Source organism: Amblyomma americanum, chromosome 4 (assembly GCF_052857255.1).
Source record: "Amblyomma americanum isolate KBUSLIRL-KWMA chromosome 4, ASM5285725v1, whole genome shotgun sequence".
NCBI lineage: Eukaryota > Metazoa > Arthropoda > Arachnida > Ixodida > Ixodidae > Amblyomma > Amblyomma americanum.
The window spans coordinates 154,535,253-154,559,620 of NC_135500.1; the positions used below are offsets into that span (position 1 = coordinate 154,535,253).

General features: G+C 48.8%; 1 protein-coding gene across 36 annotated transcripts in view; it reads right to left on the minus strand.

Annotated features, from left to right (window-relative positions):
* Positions 1-1,303: 1,303 nt before the first annotated feature.
* LOC144128544 (uncharacterized) overlaps positions 1,304-24,368 on the minus strand; it is an 80,154-nt gene continuing 57,089 nt past the window's right edge. For 13 of the 36 annotated variants that reach the window (XM_077662003.1, XM_077662005.1, XM_077662017.1 and 10 more), the window contains 6 exons: positions 23,615-23,843; positions 22,423-22,567; positions 14,135-14,325; positions 13,119-13,422; positions 4,575-4,643; positions 1,304-2,462 (listed from right to left, as the gene is read on the minus strand). In XM_077662003.1, the coding sequence (XP_077518129.1) occupies positions 1,714-2,462; positions 4,575-4,643; positions 13,119-13,422; positions 14,135-14,325; positions 22,423-22,567; positions 23,615-23,843 (1,687 nt within the window). In that variant the 3' untranslated portion in view covers positions 1,304-1,713. The remainder of the gene's footprint in view (positions 2,463-4,574; positions 4,644-13,118; positions 13,423-14,134; positions 14,326-22,422; positions 22,568-23,614; positions 23,844-24,368) is intronic. The other 23 variants (XM_077662020.1, XM_077662028.1, XM_077662013.1 and 20 more) reach the window with 5 other exon arrangements.

The window sequence follows — 24,368 nt, forward strand, 5'->3', positions numbered from 1 at the left end:
ACGTTTTTGCTCAGTATATCGTCGATCTTCATAAGAAGAGTAATGAGCCAAACTGCAGGCCTGAATTATCACAGCATCACTAGCCTGCACATACGTCACACTGGTCGTGCTGCACCAGTCACCCTTTGTGCTGGCATCGTAGTTGAAGGTTGACTGGTTAATAGACCACTGCATGACCCAGCCTACGGAAGTGTGTGCTGATTATCAAAGTCAGTCAAGTCTGCATACATCAGTGTGTGATCACATTTCTAAAAAAGGAAACCGTTCAAATACTTCTTTTTGCAGTGCCTTCATAAAAAAAAAGACTGCTGAAGCAAACACTCATCCATCCATTCCCAGTCAGCAACCAATCCTTTATGCTATTTGCTCCAGTCCCAGAGTCTCCTTTACCTGGTTCTTCAGTCCATCCCTTTCTTCTAAACCTTCTATACTCCATTTCATACCTCAGGTGCAATGCTGTCAAAGCCAGCTCTCTTGTTTGTGCTGCCTAGGTCCGCGACCAAAAAGTAGTGTGTTCCTTTTGGTGAGCAAAAAAATGGTAAATGCTTTGCCTGCAGGCTTATTACATGATACATTTGTCATGAGCTTGATTAGATGCGCTCTTATTGCTGACGACACACAGTCGCTTCCTCGTGCCTTACACCACTCGGCCACAAACCAAGCACGGAGTAACACGCCTCCCTTCATTTTTCATGTGCACTACTTCTGTACCTTTCACAACATTGCACCTGATATATGAAATGGAGTATAGTATCACACTACTCGAGTAAAATGCACTCCACTGAAATGACATCATACCCGAGTTACACTTGCAGTGCGACAAGAGAAAAACGCTTGGTGATCCCTGCAGATGTAGAAGGATGTGCAACAGTGCAAAGATGCGAAGCCATGAATCTGAGGTGGCCTGCATCATAATCAGTCATGCACTGCTCCACAAAAGAGTTTATGTATGTCTAAGGAAACTAGAACATTGCTGTAGACCAAACACTTAAAATACAGAAGTATTTCTTTTGTCATGCAGAATTATTGCTCCCTAATTATCTTCAGGAAGTACGAGACAGTATACAAATCTGTATAATTCTAGAATGTCTGTCAATGATTTCAGCCTGATGGATGCTACAGTAATAGTTTCACATGTGCTGAAACTTTTAACAAAATATCCAAATAGCTCTAACCTATCAAGATGGCCATCTGCCCACACACCCAACATTTCTTCACTGCTTAATGCAGACAGTCAGTGCATAGCCTCATGCTCTGCCAATAGTAGTGGTGGGCCCGGTATAAAAGGCTTTTACAGATTGAATGCAGGCACTTCTATATTATTTTAATTATGGCCAATCACACAAGGAAAACATCTGAACATGTATATTTACACTGAACATGAACAATGAACACTGTGCCCCTCCTCCCACTGGTCTTTTCTCACTCGAAATGACATCAGTGATGGGCGATCCATTTTTCCACCGAAAGTGTCCGTGCACAAACATCAGCACACAGAATGACAAATGCTCCTACAAATGCCCACAAATGTTTGCTCGTGTCTTGAGCACATCTTGAAACTGAGACTGAACAGCTTGGCTGAAAGAGCAGCAGCCACAGGGCATGCCAACTGATCTTGGCCACATTGAGTCACAAAGGCAGTGTGCAAGTTGTTCTTTGGTTAGACGTGAGTCTGCACATCCCACCACACGTGTCCATCAACAAAAACCAGCGCTACGACTGACTTGATGATGAGCTGCCATCTTCTTCATCTGAGCTTACAGGAAGTTTCATGACAATGCATGTGTCTCCATCACCTGAGATCCACTCTGAAGTGTCCTCTAGGACAGCATCATCATTGTCATCCCCCTGCTGGAGTCCTTCTTCATGACCATGAGATGGATCGTCCAGACTTTCATTATCACAAACAACTTCAGAAACCTCGTCATCTTGGCAGGCAGGTTGTCCCAGTTCAGATGCACAAGTGTCTGCAGTCTGTGGTGGCTCCCTGTCATCCTCTACACAAAACTCTGACGACGGTGGCTGGCTGTCTTCCTCCACAGCACTGCCAGCGGCACCTTCTGGTACGGCAGATGTGCCATCTGCATTTGGCTGCCGGTAAACATACACTGTCTGGCCTGAACGCAACTTGACCCGTTTAATGATGCACGGTCCAATAATATGCTGTGCTGCAGCAGCCAACTTTGAGAGATCCCCCAGTGCAGTTCCCTTTGTGGGGTACAGCGTATACTTCTTGGGCACATCTGTGGGCGTAGGGATGCTTCGCAAAGCACCAATGTGACCACCATTTAGTGTGTACGCAAGTGGTGTCAATTCACCACTCCGAGGAGCCATTTCCGCCAGGTCAAGGTCCTCACATTTGATACCTTCGACCAATGCGGCACTTGGTGACTTGGCAGCGCTCTCTCCCACCTTCTGCGGCAGATCCCCTTTTGGCTTGTGTTTTGGAGGCTGTTCCATACCTGTCAAAATTTAAAGCAAGCATTACAACTACTGCTCCTCATCAATATGTGACTACACAGCTCTTGATGTACCAAAAGTCTGCCCACAAATAAAAAAGAGAAACTGGGTGGTATTGTAAAAGGAGCAGCTGCCAAAGGGGTAAGCTACATGTAGTCGCCAGATGAACCTTTCTTATTTCTCTTCATCCTTCACTGAATTACATCTAGTGAAGATAACACAGCACAAAAACCTTTTATGTTCCATGGCCCTAAGAAGTGATCTACAAGATTCCGTTTATTTCTGGCTGAAACTAGCACGTGCGCCAGCGACCAGTTAAGAAAGCATGCCGCTTCCCTTTCTACCATTGGCAAGATGCACCTGCCAGTGCAATGAGGAGCTTCCAGCTGTTCATCTTGCGCAGCAGAGAGACTCTAGAAAGGAAGACAGACTAGAAAGAGAAATATTTGAGGGCTCTGCCATTCTCCGCTCATGACCTGATGTGTGCATCAGTGTACCTCCCTTGGCACTATTTGACAAGGAACAGCAGTTCTTTTGTGATTAGAAAGTTTTTCATATTCAGCGTTGCTTGTTCACATGTGCCTTGCTTTCACTATCATTTTAACACTTTTTTCTCTCTGCCACATGTTTCCATGTTTGTTTGCATATGGTGCACATGCAAAAGCATATTTGTCAACACGGGCTTCAGTGAAACTAGGTGCAATTGCATGCTCTGTGCTGTTTACTTCATCCGTTGCTATGCCACAGCACGTTTTTAGACCTGATGTTACATCTGACTGAGTGGTCCTCTAATGTGAAGGTGGATCACACTTCAGCGATTTCAGACATACTGAGAAAAAAAAAAACAAGGTCCCACAATAGCGAGCCTCGAATGAGGCGCCATTCGCAGCAGCATGCTGCAAGAGCCAACACAAATGGCCTTCATCACGACATGTTTTTCAGCTGCCTGTCTCGCATGCAGATGTGAGACATAGCTCAGCACCTCGCAGGCAGAGTGCTACAATCTGAAACTTACGTTAGAAGAAGTCATGCTTTTTGTATTCCACATTAGTGATCTTTTCTTGCCACCTGTTTGATTTTGTAACATGTGCACGTAAAAAAAGACATGGAGTTACCCCCAACAAACACAGTGAGTGCAATCTCATGACCCTGACCAAAATCAGAACCAATGCCAGCTGGCTGCCCATGTCACGCTTCTTTGTTATTGGCTTTTAAGCTTTCATTTTGTACACACTGTGCTTTTTGAGCAACCTGAGCACACGGCTACTGCTACTAAGGACACTCCACGGATTCCTTACAAGCATAATGGGGGCAGTTGCACTGCTTGTGCCGGACCCTGAAGAAAAAGCTCTTCCAAGAATCCCTCAGGCAACCTCACATTCATTCTTCCTGTTCCAGCCTCATGTCCCTATTCGGCCTTCTGACTGATGTGCTAGACAATTGTTTCGGAACAAGATCACGAGCAGGAAATCTATATGGGCAACCACCACCACCAACCCGAGCAGCAGCAAGGCGTGTAGTGTTTTCTTCCCAATACCTGGCCTTTGCCAGGGAACCGTAAGCACAGGTAGCGAGCATGTCCAGCTTGTTTGTTTGCTCAAGTCAAGACCCAAACGGAGCCCCTTTGCTCACCTGTGTAGGTGCAGGTATTCTAGAAAGGCTTGATGTAGCCGATTCACTGTCCTCAATGGCCACTGCTGGTGACAACAGAGATATCTCCGTACAGCCTGCGATAGCTAGCTGCACTCCATACAGTCCCTGCCCTACTTCGTGTTATGTTGCACAATTTAACCCTTTGGTTGGTCATGCAGCCAGCAAGTGTCCTTTGCTCCACTCAAGGCAATTGGTTGTACCGAGGTCTGGGGATTAGTGATGTTTGTAATGCAGCTTTCCGTCTAATGAACGCTTGTTCTTTCAGTTAACTGTTCCTTCCTTCCCTCATAGTGAGAGTGCAAGCTTGCAGAAAAGGCTGCCCTTGCTTTCAGGCTTCCCAGGTCCAAACTCGCGTTATGTGGGCAAGGCATACTGCAGGTATTCATTCACAATTTCCACCATTCACCCATCGTTACAATTTGCACATGCCGACACAAGCTGCAGACAAAGCCAACACCAACCTGATTTTGCACCATGGCCCTCTTTGCGTTTGGCTTTATGTCGTTTCCTGCTTTTACTACACGAGTGGCCTGTAAAGAAAAATCTGTCAATTATCTTCGAGACAAACACAAATTCGACATGTAAATTTAAAGATTTCTGTAATTTTATTAGGGGTGTTGTCAGCTCAAACCCAGACTGAACAATGGCGAAGCAGATCGAACGTCAAACTGCCACGGGTGTGAGAATCCTGGCTTCCCGCCATTGCCTTTGCGTGGCCGCTGCCTGTATCCCACACTGTTCTCCTCTTTCCCTTTCTCCTGCCTCAGGAAATGGAGTGGTGGCTGGTGACTTATCAATGTCTTTCAGCTACAGCTCTGCCCCGGTTTGCCTCTAACCTTTGCCATTGGTGCATTTTGGCGTGGAATTCAGGACCCACTTCAGCGGAGCCCAGAAAGCGAGACTCCTCTGAGACAGCATAAGGTGCGTGCACTACTGTTCTTGTCCACCGGCCTGTGCCGTTCAGACCAGTGCACTCAAGCTCGCCAACACGAGGTCCTCTGACTCACAGCTGCTTGAGCTTGTCTAGCGGGCTCTAGCGACCTCCGGTAGGTGTACATTGCGTTGACTGCTCACTCTCTCTGCACAACGGCCTAACAGTCACTGTGAGAAAGATCACAGCACTGCCGCGAAGACCTTCTCCTGCAGCAGCATACTAGCGGCGCATATCGCTCTTGTCACTTCGTGTGCACAGCGCAGCTTGCTCCTCACATGACCCCAGGACGGGGTCTGTTGAGTGCGTGTATCACCAAAGGACGACGTCAATAAGCGTCTCCTTTGAGAACCTGAAGGCCCGTTTCTTTGCGGCGAGCTGCTCTCCTCCGTGCGGAGGTTGAGTGTGCCGCAGCGGTGCCCCCTCAGGATGCGTATGGTGACAGCTGATCAGGGCCCTTGCATTATGCGAAGCCTGAAGATACGATGTTTGGTGCCCTATGCCCACTGAGAAACCCACAACTGGAGCCCAACATGCGAAGTCACTGGCTCTTACACCTATGAAGCCACATTAGCAGAGCAGGCCAACTTGATATCAGGCTTGCGCACTATGTGTTCCACCCACTGTGGGGCACTCGACAGCTGCATGTCGGCTCTAGCGTTGTTTGATCCATTGGCTGCTATTCCTTCGAATAGCCAAACGTCATGGCTGGCCACTGCCCCCACTGGGGTATACGGTAATACAGTGCCGAACGTGTATCATGCGTGTATCATTGGAGCTGTATCGGGAACACCCTGCGGTGATACCATCAATTATACGCCTCAGCTGTACAAGCTTTCCGCCCAGTGTGAAAACAGTTCGTTAGATACTGCCGCAAACAGTAGACACGCACAACAGCAGCCAGGCCCCACTAGCAGTCAGTTCTGCTCTGGGAACGGTGAGGTGTTGGCCCGGTTCCCTGTGGAAACTGTAGGTCCGTTCGATTCGCCTGCACTCCCTGCACCAGTTCTGTAAAGTTCTGCAGCGGTGCCGTGGCAGTGCCGCGAGCGTGCAGCGCCAGTTCCAGCAGTTCAAGTGCTGCCTAATTCGAAACCGAATGGTCGAGTGCAGGCCTGGTCGTCTGCTAGCCTTGGCGTCGTCACCAAATTGCAGCCAGCAGCGTGGCGGCCAAATCAACGGCCGCCAACATCCCGAACCGCGTGAAGAGTTTTCAAACAGCACATCGCAGCGAAGTGTTGCCAAGAATCAGCCTCGATGCAACCTCGCGGCAGCTAAGCGAAACGCACGTTATTTTATTGAACACGACTGAGGTGTGCGCGCGCCGACTTGCATGCTAAGCGGTTATTGCAACAGCGTGCATCATGTGCTGCATGCACGTTTCTACTTTTTAGTTAGCATAACCGGCTTCGAGTACTAATATAACTTTATTAGTAGAAAGGAAAGAAGCCGGTTACGAGTCCGTCGAGAGCACGATGGTCGAGAGATGCAAGGTGCCGGCGAGGGCCGCCGTTCCGCCGGCGAGGGCCGCCGTTCCAACCTCCATCGCCGCCTTCTTGGGTGGCCACTCACGTTCTATGAGAGTCAGCGGGCCCGTGTGAGGCACTGTTATCATCGACGAGTGGAATAATTTGAGTATATCCGCCATTTATCGCAAAGCGCAAACCATCGTCGCGCAAGCCATCGTCTGCTTCCATGGCGACTGCAGCTGCACCATTTCGACACCAACCATTGAGGAGGTGCACAGTTTTCCTACACTTTCCTGAACTAAAACTGCACAACGTCTGCACTTTTTTGAAACGAATGGCGTCGTGCAGACGTCGCCATCTTGCACCGCTGAAACGAATGGCGAAGTGCAGCACCGCGAGAACCAGTTCACGTAGTGTAGGCGAATCGAACGGACCTTGTGTCTCCTTTGAGGCCGAGGCGTAGTCGCTGCTAACAAGGGCTGCCCAGATGATACAGTCACAGTCAGGGGCTGTTGACGTGCTTTTGGCCACGCCGAAGCTGTCTCACCCCGCGGTCAAGTTGTCCATGCCAACACACCGCAGTATGATGACCTCCTCAGTGTCAGGGATTTCCTTGAGTCCCTCATCCATTACCAAAGAACTATGGCTCTCACTGATCAGGTTGTGCTTGCACACATCATCCCCACAGCACTGACTGACAAGGCAGCTAGGTGGTATCAGCTTGCCGGCCACCGGAAAGTGACTCTTGAGGAACTTCGTGCAAATCCTGCACAAATGAGTCACTCCAAGAGTATCTACACGTGGCGAAAGACCTTTCCTCAGTCACCGAGCCCAGAGCCTCGAATGAAGAACGTGTCGAAAGGGTGATCAGGTAGCCATATCTGACGTTTTTGGCATACCTTTTGAAAGCTTTTGCCGTTTTCAGCATAGGAGCTGGCCGCTGAGGCAAAGCACATTCAAGGCGACATTCTAACCACGCATGCCTTTTGACCGCCACTGCTGGCAAGCAAGGCCCTCGAGCCACGCTGCGCATGGAGGGGGCCATGCCCTCACCCCACAAGGGACCACCCGCTCAACTTGCCTTTACAGCTGTTAGTGAGCAAAACGACGCATGGGAGCTGAGCGAACCAGCTCTCAATCCCTACTCGTATTGGAGATGGACAGCCGAAGCTGCACCGTTTTCTGCACTGCGTGCCAAAGGACGTCACGTGAACCAATGCACAGCGCAGGAGGAAGCCCAAAACAGCCAGCCTTTTGGTTGTGCAGCGATCAGACCCAGGCAGGGAGAGGAATCATTGTCCCGCAACCAAGCTCGCGGTGGTGTGCGCTGTTTCTGCTGCCAAGAGATGGGCCATTTAGCAAGAGAATGAACCATAGCCAAGCCTCCTGCGAGGCAGGAAAACGGAGGCAAGGTCAGTCGTAAAGGGACAACTGGTCCAATCTTTGCTAATTCTCTCTGCGTACAGAGCAAGCTGCATTGCTGGTGTGCACATGCCGTTTATTTCGATCACCATTGCTGGATGCGAATTTTCGGCGCTACTGGATACAGGAGCCAGCCACTTTGTTCAGTGAAGAGGTGTTGTCCCACTTGCAAAAGCACTTGGTGCGTTTGCGGGACTGCCATACCGCATTCAACCTTGCAAAAGGCATAGCCCATTCGGATGGGCCCAGAGAAGTTGACTGTCAGATCGGGAGAGTGGTTGAGACACACGTGTTTCATCCATCTCCCAGGGCTCAGTGTGCCCATGATTCTCGAATTGGACTTTCTCCTTAAAACCGGGATCGTGCTGGACATTGCGAACGGCGGCTATCGCGACGGACTGTTTCCCCAGCTGAACCAATCAACCAACCAGTGTCAATATCTGCCTGTGCAGTGAAGGCATCATAGTGCCATGCTGAGCAACCAGGGCCACGCCCCTATGTCGAACATTCTGTCGTTCACCCTTCCCTTTGAGACCGAGCGGCGTGGCACGACAAGGCACTACATCCACTGGCCACCTCTGTGGTAACTTTGGATAACACACAGAAGACTCGTTTGACAGCACTGTTGCATCAGTACAATGAGCTGTTCACAGATTAACCTGGCTGTACTATTTTAGTGAGCCACCAGATTCATACCGGAGATGTGTTTCCTTTGAAGCGCAAACCCAGACCCGTCAGCCTATCAAAAAGGCAGGTGATCAATGAGCTGCTGGATGAGATGCTGTTGGCGGACATCTTTGGATAATACACAAAAGGCTCGTTTGACAGCACTGTTGCATCAGTACAATGAGCTGTTCACAGATCAACCTGGCTGTACTACTTTAGTGAGCCACCAGATCCATACCGGAAATGTGTTTCCTTTGAAGCGCAAACCCAGACCTGTCAGCCTAGCAAAAAGGCAGGTGATCAATGAGCTGCTGGATGAGATGCTGTTGGCGGACATTATCCGTCGCTCATCCAGCACCTGGGTGTCTTCAGTGATGATGGTGCCTAAGAAAGATGGCAGCCATCGTTCGTGTATAGATTATCGCCGTCTGAATGCGCCGACTTACAAGGATGCCTATCCACTACTGGAGATCAGCTGAATCATAAGAAACCTGGACAGTGCACGGTACTTTTCCAAGCTAGATGCCTCCAAAGGTTACCTACAGGAACAGATGGCTGATGGCGACCGACCCAAGACCACATTCACGCGCCACAGAGAACTGTTTGAGTTCATTCGCATGCCTTTGGTCTCTGCAATGGTCTTGCGACTTTTCAGAGACTCACGGACCGCGTCCTAGGGGAAGCAAAATGGTCCCACACTATGTGCTACATGGACGACATCGTTGTTTATTCACGAATCTTCAATCAGCACTCCAACCACAATGCCGACATGTTCGAGAGGGTACGGGCTGCTGGGATGGCTTTGAATCCTGCGAAATCCCAAACAGCGTGGACCTGAGTTCAGTTACTAGGGTTCATGCTGAACTAAGGCTTCATTGAGCCAGAAGCAGAGAAACTTCGAGCCATACTCGAATTTCCCGAGTCCAAGGACGTAAGCGTCCTCTGCCGTTTTCTGGGAATGGCCAACTTTTATCGGTCGTTCATACCATCCTGTGCCTGTGTGCAGACACAGTTGACCAAGCTGTTGAGAAAGACTGCGGCGTGGCATTGGGGGCCCGAGCAAGAGTGATCCCTCCGCCTCCTGTCTGGTGCTGGACCACCTGACCAGACAGTTCGTAGTCCAGACTGACGTGAGTGATCTGGGTTTGGGAGCAGTTCTCTAACAGAAATTCGATGACGTGTTGCAATCGCTGGCCTTTGCCAGCCACCACTTGCTGCCATCAGAGAGGAATTATTCCACGACTGAGAACAAGTGCCTCGCCATCCTGTTTTCACTGCAGAAATTTGGCGTCTACCTTAATGGAACGCAATTCTGGGTGCTCCTGATACAGCATCACGACTTTTCGGTGCAGCATCAAAAGGGAAGCACGAACGTGGTAGTTGACGCGCTTTCCTGTGCCCTACTTGCCAGCGGCGCCTTGTCGTCGGCAAGCGGAGTGGACGAAACAGCAGACGAGCCGCAGAGCGGCAAGAAGGAGGAGCCCGCAAACAGTCCAACCCATTTCGCTAATCAGGCAAACAGCAAAGCAGGCAAGAGAGAAAGCTCCTCGTGAGCACCTCGTAGGCACCGATGTGAGCGGGGACTGCGAGCCTGAGAGGGTACAAGACCAGGCTCCCCTCTGAGATGACTAACTGCTTTCAGCCCGAAAGGGCTACTGAAAGCCTAGCAAAATGACCCCTTCTGTCGCGAGGTGAGCGATGGTCTCACGGAGACGGAGTGCCGTGACGCTACTTGTATTGTAGGGGGCACAGGGGGGGCAATAGAAAAATTGCAAACCACTGCAGTCTGCTGCACTGCTGCACCATTTGAGTGAGTTCGCATTCGCCATTCGAACAGCTGAGAATCGCTCAACTGGTTTCTCTCCCACCTTCCCCAATTTCGGAACGGAGTTGGTGAATCTGATGCCAAGCCTCATGGAGAGCCAGCTTGGGGGTGAGCAGACGCAGGCCGACTGCTCTGCTTATGCGTCGACACTTTGCGGCCGGCTTTGTCGGGCTCTCAGTAGAGCAAGGCAGAGTTTGGCGGCAGCCTGACGTTTTAAAGTTGGCAATCTTGTCCTGAAGCACAATGCCCTTAGCGATGCATGCAAGGGGCTCTCAGCCTCGCTTGCTCCTAAGTGGATTGGTCCGTACCGAGTGGTCAGAGTCTGGTCGCTTCTCGTGCACCTGCTGGAGAATTCTGCTACAAGGAAATCCAGCCATGCCCATATCACAGACCTGAAGGCCTACGAGTCACGGTCTGACAGGCAGGCAAGCACGGAGGCACAAATAGTGCTGTCGAATGAAAGCGTACTGTGCACTGGTACAACCTGAGCTGACGGTCATCAATGTGACTGATGCCAGATGGCGTACCCTTCCGCCATGGAATGCATGCAACCTCAGTTGGCTAGTTCTTTCGTCGGGCCCTACCCAGGTGAAGAACGGTGTGCGCCCTTTTTGCAGCATGCTCAGTTCCAGCCCTGTGAAATTTTTTTTTTGATAGTTTCTAGCCTCTTCCGTTTCCCACTTGTTCATTCTGTTTTTGTTCTTCTGTTTTGGCATGTACGTATGTAGTATGCATTTTGCACTAGCATTCAGTTTTTGTTAACCAGACTTGTACATAGGTAAACTTCAGCCCACTCGCGTTAGCAGTTACCGTAGTTACTCGCGTAATTTGTGCCCGAGCATAATTCATGCACACTAACTTTTTACCCATATATAAGCAAAAAAAAGAAAACCCTTATTCGTATATTTTGCACTTCCTACTGTGCCAGACCACCAGCATGTATGCATGTACGTGCAAGGCAGGCTTGGGAAGACCCGCACGGCTGTATCGCTGTGTAACGCTCACCCCATGGGGACCTCATGTCCCAAGACCCCCTCCCGGCTCGGCTGACAAAACCTTAAGCATACTGGTGAGTGGCCTTGTTCCCCGGGATGCCCTTGTAGGCCGGGACCCATACCAGATTCCCTTCTTTCCAATCGTTTGGCATCGAGCTAAGAATATTGTATGCAGTGGCGGCCAGCCGAAGAAAGAGACACCACGATGATCGATGGCAATGAGATGATTTAGTGGCTGCTGGCCTAGCGCGAGTGCTCCTGCCCGCGCCACTGCACAGTTCGTCGTCTTCTTCGTCACAATATGTTCCTCGCAAAGTTGCAAAGGGCCACGGAGCTGCCACAGTCCCACAGTCTCCTAAGAAACACCCATACCACAGTGGACCTGTCACCGGAAAATGTCACCGTCCACCTCCTTCAAGAGGCTCCTCCAAGACAGTGTTAAGGTGCGTACGCTACTGTTCTTGTCAGCCGGACTTTGTTGTTCGGACCAGTGCATACTCGAGCTCACCAGCACTCCCAGCAGCTCGAGCCTGTCTAGTGGGGTCCAGCGACCTCCAATAACAGGCGTACCTTGTGACTGCCCTCTCTCTTGCAAATGATTTAACGGTCACCGTGAGAAAGATAACAGCACTGCTGCGGGGACCTTCTCCTGCAGCGGTATGTTATCGGCGCACATTGCTCTTGTCGCTTCGTGTGCGCAGCGGAACTTGCTCCTGCGCACCCCCGGTACAAGGTGACCGTTGAGTGTGTTCCCAGAGGACAACGTCAATAAACGTCTCCTTGGTGAATTTCGAGGGCTGTTCTTTTGCGGCAAGTCGCTCTCCTCCCTGCAGTGGTTGAGTGCGCCACAGCGGTGCCCCCTCAGGGTGCGTGTGGGGATGGCTGATTGGGAACCCTGGCTCATGCAAAGCCCAAATCTGCGGTGGTTGGTGGTCTGTGCCCACTGAGAAACCCACACGGATGAATTGTAAACATGATCTCATACACAAACTGTGCACAGCTCAGTACAGGAGCTTCAACTGTCAGAATCAAACTACTACACAAGTGGCATGTGAGAAACAAAGAGCAGAAGCCTTGAGCATGTGTCTGACCAAAATTTCACTTATGCTTAGACATGCAAATGGTGTACTGCAAATCAATGAGCCTACTGGTGTGTCACACACTCTATACAGTTTCTGTAAAAGAGACAAGCAGGGACCCTTCAGCTAGCACTAGTGCAGGACAGAAGTAGTGAGGTTGCCCTGCAAGGCAAGATCCACTTTCAGCTAAGCTACGGGCCTCGGTGTCATGGCACTCCTCTGGCAATGCTTCAGGGACGCCTCCAAGGGACAGCCAGAGGTGTAATTTCAGAAAACTATTTAGACTGTCTCATTTCATTCCTTTCTGTGTGTGTCTGCATGTGCGGACCATAGCAACCTCTGCTTTGAACTTCTCAACTCAAGCGCATAAAAGAAGTGCATGAAAGTATGGCTCTGCAAAATGCTGAAATGCCGCAAAGGAAAATGACCTCTCTAGTTTTGCCTTTTGCTCAGAACATGAAATGACACGAACCAACTCCAAATGCTGAAAGAAATTACCAAAAGCGAACAACCATTTTCGTTCCAGCGAAGCATGTATTACACTATGTGCAGCAGCCAGTGTTGCAGAGCTGTTGGTAAGCACATAAAATGGTTCCAGCTGCATCAGTTACCAACACTCACCACTGTCTTTGCTCTCGACATTCTCGAACGTAGTGGAAAACATGGCACTGGTGGGGTTGCCGCTTGCTTCCTCACTTGCTTCACGCAAGGGTGGCACCATGGGTTGGCTCAAGTCGCACATTTCGCGGATGTCGGGCGGCAGCGGAGGTGGCTTTGGCTCAGCCTTTGGTAGCCGGGCTGGCTGCTGGCTGCGCCGGCTTACCTCAAGGCAACTTTCAAGGGCCGCACGCCGCCGTTGCAGCCAGTGCTTCTCGTCGCTCAGGTGTGACGAGAGCACTTTGAGACAGCGAAGGTACTGGTTAGCCTGAAAACCAGCCAAGGACGTTCTATGCCCTGCCTCCAACAAACCGACACCACACAGCAAGAACATGCAGGGACCCTAAGCATCTCCGAACTAGACCCACAACAGTGGTATCCAGTGGCTTAGCACACATGACGGCCACTGGTTCACTGCATAAATTAATGTGGCACTTGTGCTCTTGCCACTGAAATGGCTAAAACTACAGCATGAGCTTTCTCAGTGAGTAGCACCAAAGGGCTGCTCAAATGCAACTTTTAAATTCCAGGCAACAACACCATGAACCATGCAAAGAAAATAAGTGTACTGCCTTTCAAGGAAAATAGGATTCTTGGACTTTGTATGTTCAAAATATAATAAACTGTTGTTAACGAGAACAGCAACTAGTGGCTGGCTGAGTTTTCAGACTACAAAAGACCCCCCAAAAAATGGCTTGATTAATTGAAATGAGCAAAAAATTTATAGACCTTGGAAATCACGAAAACAAAAGAAAACAAAACTGAAAGATTGGCAAAGAAATTTTCTATGAAGTTCTCGCAATTTCGGTGTTTAAATGAACTTCAGTGCCTGTCAACCCCAGGCTGTGTGCCCATACATTGTGCCCATACTGTATGGCCAGGTCTCAAGCAAATTCAGATCTTTTGCACCAAATCCCGAACACTGCTACAGTTGTTGATACTTCCTCCCACCCAAACAGCATCCAAAGCTGTTGGCCCACCTGTGACAGGATCGTGACTTTAGCGAGCGGTTTCGAGCCAGGTGATCGAAAAACAATACTCTGCAGCTGCATGAAGAGCGCCAGCAACTGTTTTCGGCGCACGCGTTCACGGCTTGCCTTCTGCTTATATCGATTGTCCACGTTCTTCATGCGAGGCTCTTCACCCAAAGACAATGCATCCTCGTCAGAGTCTGAAACCAAAGGAAACAGTACATTTCATGATGGCACTCTGGGGAGCAGAGCTATGGAAGGTGCACGCTGACAAGCACTCTCCATTAGCAGTAACGCAAACCTACAGTCTCTATCACCAATAGAAATCCTGTTCTATTGACATGGTGACAACTCATCTTACAACTGAATGCCTGCTGGGGCACTGCATGTTTCACAGTCCAGCACAATGCACAAGCCCAGCTCACACGCTCTCACTCTCTCTCTCTCTGCTTTTCAGGGCACTGCCTAGAACAGCAGCCACTTTTCCAGAAGCCCAGTTTCTGATTACCACCTGCTACTACACTGGTTCTTCACTGCACCCTTTCAGACAGGTGTCGTGGCCGAAGAGCCATCTATGTCACACTGAGACCTAGGCACCATGTCATAGAAGCCGGTGCCAATCACAGCGTGAAATCTAGATGGAGAGAGTTTAGAGATCAAAGCCCTGGCTTGGGCTAGTTGGTTCGTGTTAACCTTGCAGGAACAGTGCAAAAAAAAAACAAAAAAAAACAGGGAAAACAGAGGACACACTTAAGGAAAAGACAAGTGCTGTCTTGTCCAGAAGTTTGAATTTTCGCAGTCACATTCTTAGAGCGAAAGCTCTATTTCACGACCAAAGCCGGCCATCGCTGAAGCCTTGACCTTGAACAAATAAATATTACCGTGACTGGAATTCAAATCCGCGGCGAGCTTTGCTGGCCACTGCCCGATAGCACTATGCTGTTGCTGCAACTGATCACGCCTTGTGTTAAACTGCAACACACTCCCACGCTGTGCACTGCACATCGTCGTCTTCATCAACTTCCAACTATGGCACGAACAGAACCTAAATCAGAGCACAACCTGAGCCTAATATTGTTGCCAGACGTGCCAACGACCTAGCAAAGCAAAACCAAGAGCCAACCAGGCTAAACACATGCTTCCGCATGTTTACTCGGTTTAAATATGTTAAAAAACCTACCATTTTTTTTTTCTGCACTCTATCCACAAGGTCAAGAGTTTAAATGTGGTCACCTGGAGCTCAACAGCTGCTGCAAAGCAGGTAGCGTAAGCCTACATAACACACTGTACCTTCACTTATCTAAGCAAGACTTGTTCTAATCTTGTACTTGTTATCAAAACGACCTTTCACTCAAATTTAAATACTGCACCAATGATTTGGGCCATTATACGTGGGTTATGACTACATTACACACATGAAGGAAGTTGTGCGTGAATTTTCCTCTCAAGTGCTGTTGCGGCAACAGTTACCATGATGGGAAGTGTCCTGTGACCTCAAAAAAAAATATAGCCCAAGTGTTGCTGCGATTTCAACACATGGTACAGTGTGCTTAGGAAATTGAAAGAGTGGCTACAAACTTGTGCCATCTGCAAATCAAGCTTAATTAAAGAAGCTATGCAGCTTCAGCTCTGTGTGCATTCTCCAGCAGACGGAAACGTTGACAAACTCTCGGCGAATGATCTGATGGAAAAGTTTCTGTTGCTTCCCTTAATGTCACCAAGAAACATTAAAAGCACCTTACAACATACATTGCCACGATTCACAACAAAGAAAAGCAAGGTGAACTTGCCCAGGGAAAAAAGGCACAGCAGCTTGGATTTCTTTCATCAAAGCGTAACGAAAGATTTTTGGAGTTCTGAAAGCGCAGAAGATGGCACTTAAGGGGGGACGCGGGTCTTGAAATCGCGAAAAATGGTCAAAAATGGCAATTTTCAAAAATTGCGATTTTGAAGTGTTTAATGTCCCAACTATGCCTCTACAAAATATTTTAGCTGAATTCCAACTCAAAGTATGAAAAAAACGGCAATTTAGAAACGTCGGTGAGCCGAAATTGAACGCCAAGCGCGAAGGTTTGCCCCATTTTCAAGCTGCCGTAGCTCCGCGCGACGCGAACCGATCGGCGCCATCTTGGTCTCGTTTGAAAGCTGGTTTCCCGCTCTCCAATTTGGCGCCTTACGGCAAGCTGTAGACCCTCGCACAGCGGAGCTATCAGCACCCGTTCGCAAGGGGGAAAGCGTCGCGAGACGGCTGCCGATTGGGTAAAACGGGCGCTCCTCGAGGCGCAGCCCTCTGATTGGCCGTGACGCATGCTTTGCCCCCCGCGGCCGCGTTGTTCGGCTCCTTCCCGTCGTCTGCTTTCGCCTGCACGCCCGTCATTTTTCGCGCTCCTCTTTGTTTCCTAGTATTTTTCGTTCTGCCGTTTTCCTTATCGTTATTGTAGACATTTTGGCTATTGAATCGCTTCTTTTAGCCCCGAATTTCGTGCTTTTGCGTGTATTTGCCTGCCTGGTGTCTTTGTTCCGTGTGTCACGATGGCCCGAGACGCGCGCTTGAAAGCAAGCACGCGAAAAACAGTCGGCAAAAAGAGACGCGCATGGAATAAGTAGAGCGCTGCATCGTCGAGAACTGCAGCTTCGGTGATGCCGCAAGCTGCTGTACCCTCGGTGGATGCGGCTGGACTGAGCTCGCCAACAACAGCTTCGCCGGTGGACGCGGCTGAACAAACCCTGTTAACGCCAGCATCGCCGGTGGACGCGGCTGGACAATGCCGATCGCCGTCAACTTCGGCGTTACCGCAAGTCTCTGCAGTGCCGGTGGATGTGCCTGGACTAAGCCCGTGGAAAATATCGACTTTTGATACGCTGCAAGCCGCTTCGAATTCCGTGTCGTCGGAAGCGGCCGAGCTGGCTGACCTAAGCCTAACCTCGACTTCGGCGTTTGCGCACGCTGCTTCCTGCCGACGGACGCGGCTGAACCGAGCTCGCGTGCTCAACGCTTCGACAAGCACGCGCAGCGCGGACCTTGGCAGCGCGCCAAGCCGCTGCCGCCGCTGATAACGTCATTTGTTTGTTTTTAATATATATATATTTTGAGGAGAGCTCCGAGGGGAGGGGGGGGGGGGGGGGGGGGGGGCGCTCGGCGAACTTGGCAGAGCGCCAAGACGTTGTGCGCTCTAAGCTGAAGCTTGAACATTTGAACATTCGCATTAGACACTCCTCACTGTCCTGTTTTTAACCTCGCAAGAAGCAGTTTCTCGCTTCAACCAAGGAATGGCAACAACCAGCAGAGCTGTTGCAGCACAGCTTGGTTACAGGCCTGGGAGCTGCCTCATTGGTAGGAGCCTTGAAAAAGATTAACAGAGGCTGTGCAGGTCTGATAAGGGTCACACCAATGCTGAAAAGGTGAAGAAGAGGATGGCCAAGAAGCAAAAGCCTGACAGCACCCAGGACTACTGCCCAGGACTTTTGTGAATGTGTGGCAGATTCAAAGAAAATAGCAAGTGATTTTCGGAGCTTTTTTTTTTTGTCAAGTGCCAATGCAATACAGAGGTTTTCATAATCTTTACATGAACAGATTTCTGTAAATTTGGTGTTATTGTGTTCAGCAATGACTGGGCGGCATGCTAAAGCATTAAATTTTTCCATATGATCAGTAAACAAAAATGGCAGAGTAAGCAAAACTTTGAATGCAATTTTCTCAGCTTTGCTTTTTCGATCAAATGCCTTTGCCTTACGGAACTTTTCATAATGTTTGCATCGACTGATTTTATTGAAGTAGGTATCATTTTTTTCAGCAACACCTCAGCTACATCCTAAAGCTTTCCAATTTTCATTAAACCCAATAGACTAGCAATTAGGTCAGATCTAAACTAATTACTCCCACATTGTTTTTTTCTTTCCTACTTTGTTATTCATTCATGACCTATGTGATGACTTTTTAAAAATTTCTTTAGCTTTAGGATGTGCAATGGGCCCTTAAGAATGACAGCATTACTTTAAAACTAGTTTTTTTAATTAAGAAACCACCATAATGGCCCGTAAGAAAAGACCTAAGTGGCATAAATTATTTTGCCATATCTTCATTTCTAGATGAGATATATAAAATCTGAATATATATTTGGGATTAGCATTCAAAGATATATCTGCATGCCAATTTTCAGGAAGATATGTTAAGAAATAAAAAAAAAGTTTTCAAGACCCTCATCCCCCCTTAAGCTATCTCCTATTTCTCCTAGGACCGATTTCTCAGAAATATTAGGGACAACAGCAACATCCAAAAAACCCAAATTCAGCTAATCACTACACTAATCACTAAACTAATCAATGCCAAGATAAGCTTTTTCTGCCTTTTGGTGTCATGGCCGGCCCAAGACTCCAGTATTTATAAATAAACTACATAGACAAACAGGGTGGAGGAAAGGGCTAATTACGAGGAGATCTTTCTTTTTATGAGCCAAATCCAGGAATCGAAACTGAATCATACTATGCTGTAAGGACAAAAAAATCCATACATCTCTCCCTTGAAAAGGACTACGATAACGAAAAGGGCCGCATAATGCCTCAAAAACTGCACGGAAATCCTGTTTCAAATAAACAACAAGCCGGATCCTGCTAATGTACGGATCAAAACGAGTCAAATCCGCTCGTGAGAGCCTTCTCTGTGAGCTTATGCCTCATTGGACTGTTTCGAGCATGGTTTCAATTACTCCTTCTCCTGCACCACTTTCTCACCGTGTGCAAAGGATATGGAGAGACTAGTGGAAGACCTGAACCCATAAGACAATGACAATAAAGGGATCATTTGCACCCCTCACCGAGGAAGCAAAGAACCAAGTTGGGCTAATTGGCAGTGGCTTCCTAAATCCATTATCACTAATGATATGTTAGACATAGACAGGAAATGATAGCACTAGTAGCTGTCCAGCTGTTTTGTGTCCTTCCCGCCCGTTTCACGTTTGACTGCTATACAGTCAAACCCGATAATAACGAACCTGGGTAGAACAAATTATGGTTTATACCGAACACCCGAAGCTATTTAAACAGTATTCACGTGAAATATACTTTCTACAACGAACTGCACTTCGGATATATCAAACTCTGAGCGCGCACCATCGATCTGCACCCAAGCACAACGGCACGCAAGCCCCACCAGTGGCACCGGCTGCAGGCAGCAGTGCTTGGTCAGCAGCTCCTGAGGGCCAGTTGAGAGAATGGGTGCCCTCTTTAAACTCTGCGCCTTCGCCCAGCGTTGCACTGCAGCCCTCCTATGCGGCAGCTGCCGCCCCACGTGACCAACTATACACAAGCAGCATCGGGCCTATCCCACTTTAGAAAAGAGGACGAACCAGGCAGAACCAGAACTGCCGTCAGGACATGTTGGGCGACACGAGAGAAGGGAAAAGTGGGTTACAAAAGAAATGAGACGTCTCTGGCACCACACGCTCCTGCTTTTAGAGCGTTGCACTTGGCCTGTTCCTCTAAACAGTGGTGTGCATGGCCGCGGCCAGCTGATGCTAAAGAGCCCTCGGCAAAGACCAAGCCTGCTATCCAAAACCCCACCCTTTGAAAAGGTCCTCAAAGCACTAAAAGTCGTGAGGAGCAGTATGAGAAGGCCAAAGCACTGACATGAGTAACAAGCATGGTGGTTGTCCCCAGCCCTACTTTGCCTGCAAAGGACCTTGAACAGATGCCAGCACCTGTTCTCAAGCCAAACCAGGCCACTGATGTAGACCCTTCTTGCTCCCCACCGGTGTTAGGATCTTCAAAGAAGCCCAACACCACTGGCTCAGCCACCGCCAAACGCAAGTTCGATAAAAGACCACCGCCCACAACCTCTCACCCACAGCAGACTGAAGTTTCAACCACACTGCAGCTTCATCAGCCGCCAACTAGCAAGCTGCCTAGGCTGACCAGGCCTGCGGACATCAGCCTAGGCCCACGGCACGTCACGTTCAAGCCAATCAGTCCACGACTGGCTGTGAGTGTGTCCCAGGAGCCACATGCAGTCCACCACAGCTATTCCCTTGCTTCGAACCTTGCTGTGCTGCGGCTTCCGTGGCAGCCTGCCAGGTTCCCAGGCAGCTCGGGCCGGCAACAGTTGCGCGACTCTCGAGACCCCCGACACACCTAGCTATCTCTGCTGCGCTGCATCTCATGCATCAGCCGTGAGCTGCTGCAGCAGTACCGCCGGCACTGGGCCCGCTTAGCAGGCTGACCCACATCCCTCACCTGCCACTACGTGTCCCTCAACACCCACTGAAAGCTTGGCCACAACGCCACAGCCAGGGTCGCCTACTTGAGCTTTGCCTTCGAACCCCGGACGCCCTGCATGACTATTTTGACACATACGGACTAATCGTCTAGAGGAGAGGGGAGCCCTCTAGTGACCTGCGCGGCCGGCAGTGGCAAAGTGCGAAGAGGACAAAGGGTCGCTGGCACATGCTAGAGAACACTCCAAGACCATGGCATCGGCCGGATGCTGCCGCCACCGCCACTATCTCCTCTCCGGCAGCTTTCTAATAAAAGTGGCCGTGGTTGCCTCCGGGGCGACCACCACACTCTTATAACACGCAGGGAAAAGAATTTTAATTAATTTTTGAAAGACAGAATAACAGTCACATTTGTGATTGCGTCAGTTGTGCAAGATTTCCGATTAAACAACAGTTTCACACAATCCCCTGAAAGTCGCATAATCGATGTTCTACTGTATTCGCATATTAAGCCCGAAAAACCAAGCATGTGCGAAAAATCAGGTGTCCAAATTTCTGGCGAGCAACTGTACTGGCGGCAATGCTGCAGCGTGCCCACACGAGGTCTGAAAAACTGAGCAACCAACTCTGAACTTTTTATCGCCACTGTAGTTGGCTCTATGAGGTATACAAAGATGCCACAAAGATGTCTAATTAATAAAGCACATAAAAAAATAAAAGAAAATCACGGGTCTCAATTTCTGGTCCGCAGCTGGACAGGATTCAGAGAAAGCAACTGACAAACGAGATGGCTTCTTAGGGGCACCTTACTCCCTCATATAGAAACAAAAGTGAGTAACAAACTTTTATTATGTTACCATAGATGTCCGTACAATCAAGGCAATACAGCCCAGCCAATCAGTATATACCGCATTTGCTCGCGTAATTTGGGCACCCCCAATATATTACCTGGATTTATAGAGAAAAAACTTTTACTCGCATATTTTGCACTCCCTGCTGTGCAAGCAGACCAGCATGCACACAGGTGCGTACAGGCCAGGTTTCAGAAGATCAACACAGCCACGAAAGGTGTGAGTGATGTAAAAAAAAAAGTCAGCAATTTGTTTGTAAATACCTAGGTTACGATAAAGAAAAGTCAACTGCGCGCCAGCGGTTGCTTTCTGGCAACCTCATTCCGGTAACCCTAGGAGCGTGCATTGTGCCAGAATGCGAATCTACCAGACAGTTGGCTGTTCTGTTCGTCACTACTCAGCTGGGCCGTATCCAAGGGCGCAGTTTTATCTTCTTGTATCTCCAATTGTCTCTGACTGCTGGCTTTGTGACTGCCTCATTTATTGTATATCTGTATGATTTATTGTTTATTTGTATAATTTATCATCTGAGTGCGCATGTGCAGTCATGCCTTCATGCAGGGAACTACATAAAGTGAGTCGGGTTGTTGGGGGGCGGGGGGGTATGCAGCGATCTGTATTTGAAGTCAACTTTTTTTGGGGGGCCAGCAAGGGGCACAAGTTGCGGGGTCAACTTATACATGGAAATGTACCATATACATTGCATGTTATGATGCTTGTAGTTTTTTAGGACATGTTTGCGAAATTTCCGCGTAACTTCCGGGAAAAAAAGTGAGCAAATTACGCAAGTAAATACAGTAATGTGACTAGTTGACTTAAGGATATAAGAAAAAATGCTATGTGACCACTGCGTTTATTATAATCAGATTTAATTTCATTTGCTTGGTACTGAACCTGCATTCAGTGAACCTGCATGCCCAGCCATGCACATATGCAGTGGAACTTAAGTGGGCTGCGGCATCCGGAAAAAAAAAAAATGCATGCTGAATTATCAGCATCTTATCATTTTAAATTTACTGCTACAATATTACTGAATTACTAGCTACATCGAACCTGAAGGCATTTTCTTTTCTTCTTCTCTCTTCTTTCCAGATAGCTGGATAAACATTCAGCTGCTGACACACCTAGTGCATATGGTTTTTCGCTTAGTCCATTTGATCCTTTGGCCTTCCTGTGCAAAAATTAACTACACACTGAAATTTAAATTCCTGTCACACTGGGGCAGAGAGCAACTCACCTGAGAGGGACTCCACGTTTATGTCAATAGAGTCTTCAGGAGTGCTGGATGACTGTGATTCCTGGATGGAGTGCAGGCTCACAAACCCGTCCGTCTTGAGCCGTGACAGCTGCCGCAGGGTCCGGCCACCATTTATGTGGACAGCCTGCATAAGGACCACAAAACACCTGCCTGTGGCTCTGCCCAGTTTGCATGCAAACAATGACTCCTGCCAAACTCTCTGCTGACTGAAAAAAAAAAAACACCCAATGCTCATTCCTTTACATACATGGTGAGTATCAGTGCTAGCATCTTGTACAAAATGCTCAACTTATATTTTGGATCACCGTCCCAAGCACATGCATGGAGGTTTTCGCACATCTCATACGATTCACTGCTTCACGGATGTAGCTTTCGAGGTCCTGCAGACACTCGACTTTACGACCGTTTCTGCGTTCGCGCCTTTGCCGCAGCTTAAAGGCTGGCAAGAGAAACTTCTCCCCAGGCTCAAGAAGCACCTGGTTTGTATCAGCTGCGTTGCGAGCACAGGTTTCTTTAAGACGCCACACCGCCCAGCCCACGGCATTGATTGAGCCGCAGCTGACCTGCCAAGTCTGCGCACTGCGTGGTGCATCCCGATTCTACACTCTACTGCTCTCTGTGATGCACCATAATGTCTCACTCGTATGCACCGTATGGTGTACCATGACATCTTTTTGTGTTGCTCTGCCTCTCCTGCCCACACTCCACTTTTCCCTATGAACTACTGTGGTAGATCAGCAGTTACGGTTTTCAGCTGCTGACCTGAAAGATGATGGGTTCAATCCTGGCCACAGTGGTCGCATTTCGAAGCAGGTGAAATGCTAGAGGCCCATGTACTGTGCAATGTCAGTGCATGTTAAAGAACCCCAGGTGGTCGAAACTATCCGGAGCCCTCCACTACGGCATCTCTCATGGCCAGAGTCACATCGCAAAACTGGGGGATCTCGCCTCAAACAGCTCGCGTTGTTAAAAAACATAAGGAAATTTGAAACTAACAAGGTGTGCAGCAGTCATCAAATTCCATAAACATGGACCAGGAAAACTGCATCACCTAAATGAGGCAAGCTGCTGTTAAAAGTGGTTTAAGAATGATTAACTGCTTTGCAGCTCTCATATTTTAAAGCTGGTCTACAGACATTCCAGAGTATACAGCACAAGTATGCCCACTTACCTGTGAACTGCTCGAGCATTTCGGGGGGTGTCCTTCGGAAGTACCTGCTGCACCACTGCAGCAGCTGCCACAAGGCGAAGATGAACGAGAAGACAATGGAGACGACGAGGAGGAGGAGGACGACGAGCACCAGGATGAAGATGACGATGACTGTGATGGCTCCGCAGCAGGTTGGGCATGCGTGGTAGGAGCCGGTGGAGGACGAGGCGACTGCCCGGCCTTTGAGCTGCTGCATCAAGTTGCCATACAGAGCAATTAATCCAAAGTTATTTCTTGCCTACACTAACACCTCATCTCAGAACTGTCTCAGAACCATACCTGTAGCTCTGCACTATGAAGTGCCATCGTAGCTGCCTTCAGGCCAAGTTTGGCTACTTTCAACAAAAACTACACAAGAATGTGACAAACTTACAGACAGCCCGAATTCAAAGCCTAGGACCAAAGTTCTCTGCATACACATTACATATCAATGCAGTTGAGCCCGGATAAATCAAACCCGAATATTTCTGATTATTGGCTTTATCAAACTCATAGATTAGCCTCCTGAATATCCTGTGCAAAAATACAGTGTAATCCACTTATAACGATAACACCTATAACGATATGTTGCTTACCACATTTACACAATTGTAAGTCGACCTATTTTTTTTTTTAATTTGAAAATCCGAAGTGGGGAGGTCGACTTACAATTGGAACGAAAACATCGCACTATAAGTAAAGGCGAGACAAACGAGATATCAGGCATGCTACAGCG